The sequence below is a fragment of the Emiliania huxleyi genome, assembly GCF_000372725.1.
Source record: "Emiliania huxleyi CCMP1516 unplaced genomic scaffold EMIHUscaffold_663, whole genome shotgun sequence".
NCBI lineage: Eukaryota > Haptophyta > Isochrysidales > Noelaerhabdaceae > Emiliania > Emiliania huxleyi.
Window position 1 is genome coordinate 14287 of NW_005197030.1, and position 1646 is coordinate 15932.

Below are 1646 nucleotides of genomic sequence, written 5' to 3' on the forward strand. Positions count from 1 at the left end.
TGTGTGTGTGTGTGTGTGTGTGTGTGTGTGTGTGTGTGTGTGTGTGTGTGTGTGTGTGTGTGTGTGTGTGTGTGTGTGTGTGTGTGTGTGTGTGTGTGTGTGTGTGCGTGCCGCGCGAAAAGAATTTAAACAAAAGAACTCTCTCTCACAGCACACAGAAAGAAACGGGCGTGTGGTTTCTTGCAATGCTTCGGCTTTGCCTCTCGCGGGGCGCGCGGCTCGCTGGTGCGTCATCTCCGGCAGCATCCGCTGCACCCGCCCCGAGCGCCCTGCCCCTCGCCCTCGCCACCGCCGCCGCGTGGATGCCGGCCGCGCTTGCGCGCCTCCGGCCTCCGAGCGTCGGGCACATCGCCCAGACCGCGCTGCTGCCGCTGCTGCTGATGGTGGGGAAGAGCAAGCACGCGGGCAAGAGCAAGCGGCTGGTCAAACCCGCCAACCACGGCGCGAGGCCGTGCAATCACCGCGGGCGACGTGCGCGGCGACCGCGCAGGTCACACTACAAGGGGTGATTCTGCGTGTGCGCATGTCGGGAGGCGACCTTGCTCTGAACGGATGGGACGGCGCACGGCTTTGTTGCGGCGGCGCACGGATGCGGCGGCGCTCGGAAGGACCTTGAGCCGGGCTTAGTGTAGGTATCATATTTCTCTCTCTGCGAGTCTCTCGCGCGGTAGCGGCGAGGTCTTGGCGCTGTGTCCCGCCTCTGTGTATCTGACACCGGGTGTCAGTCTGTGACGACAACGTGTGCGTTTCTGAGGTCACGTATTCCAGTTGTTTTTCGCTCTCCACATACTGTACGCCGCCTAACATGTACTGATGGCGAGACCCTTCATGCATGGAGATGTGTGTGTGCGGGACATTTCCGATTTCGATGCCCGTCTCGTTTCAACTGTTTTCGCTTTTCCGTCCGCGCCGCTCTGCCGATGCGACCTCCGCGCTGACTCCTGACTCTGTGCTCTGTGCGCAGCTGTATCGCGTGTCGGCCGCGCTCTCTCGGTGCGCGCGCAGTCAGGCACCCTCAGAGCCCGCACGTATTCTCGACGGCTCTGCTACATGGAGGGTTTTGGCAGCAGCGCCTCCGCAAGGAGCGCGACGACGCCCTGGACCTGCTTGTGCCCGATGGCGAGCAGGAAGGACGAGGCTCGGCCGTAGCTCTTGGCGCCTGCTCGCAGTGAGTGAGACGGGCGTGGAGAGACGCCGTTCGCAGCGGGGAGGGGGGGGGGGCGCGGCGCGCTTCGCGCCGAGCACGTGAAAGCGGGGCTCGGGCGTGGTCAGGAGGTCTCGCCCGGGAGGAGCCTGAGGCAGGGAGCGAGGAGCTGGTTTGGGTCGATGGACGGCATTGGCCCGGGGGAGGGGCATTGGTGGGCTCGGGCGGCGAGGTGAGGCGTGTGCCTGTGTGTGTGCGCGTGTGCGCGTGTGCGCGTGTGCGCGTGTGCTCGTGTGCCCGTGCGTGTGTCTAGGGGCGTGGTGAGCAGGGGGGGGGGAAGGGGGATGGTGGTGGCGGAGGAGCCCGAGTCCCCTGCGCGAGGCAGTCGCCCGCGGCGCTCGGATCTCCGCCCCGATCCGCCGCCACTCGCGCGTGGAGGAGCGAGCTGCCCAGCTTCATCGGGCCTGATGGGTCAGAGGGGGATGGGGGGGGGGGGGGTTGG

At 66.0% G+C, this 1646-nt stretch overlaps 1 protein-coding gene across 1 annotated transcript in view; it reads right to left on the reverse strand.

Moving 5' to 3' along the window:
- Positions 1-1046: 1046 nt before the first annotated feature.
- Positions 1047-1646, reverse strand: part of EMIHUDRAFT_120573 (hypothetical protein) — a gene marked incomplete at both ends in the record, with an annotated part of 2729 nt that continues 2129 nt past the window's right edge. Inside the window, 2 exons of the mRNA XM_005762742.1 lie at positions 1047-1159; positions 1571-1608. Of these exons, the coding sequence (XP_005762799.1) occupies positions 1047-1159; positions 1571-1608 (151 nt within the window). The remainder of the gene's footprint in view (positions 1160-1570; positions 1609-1646) is intronic.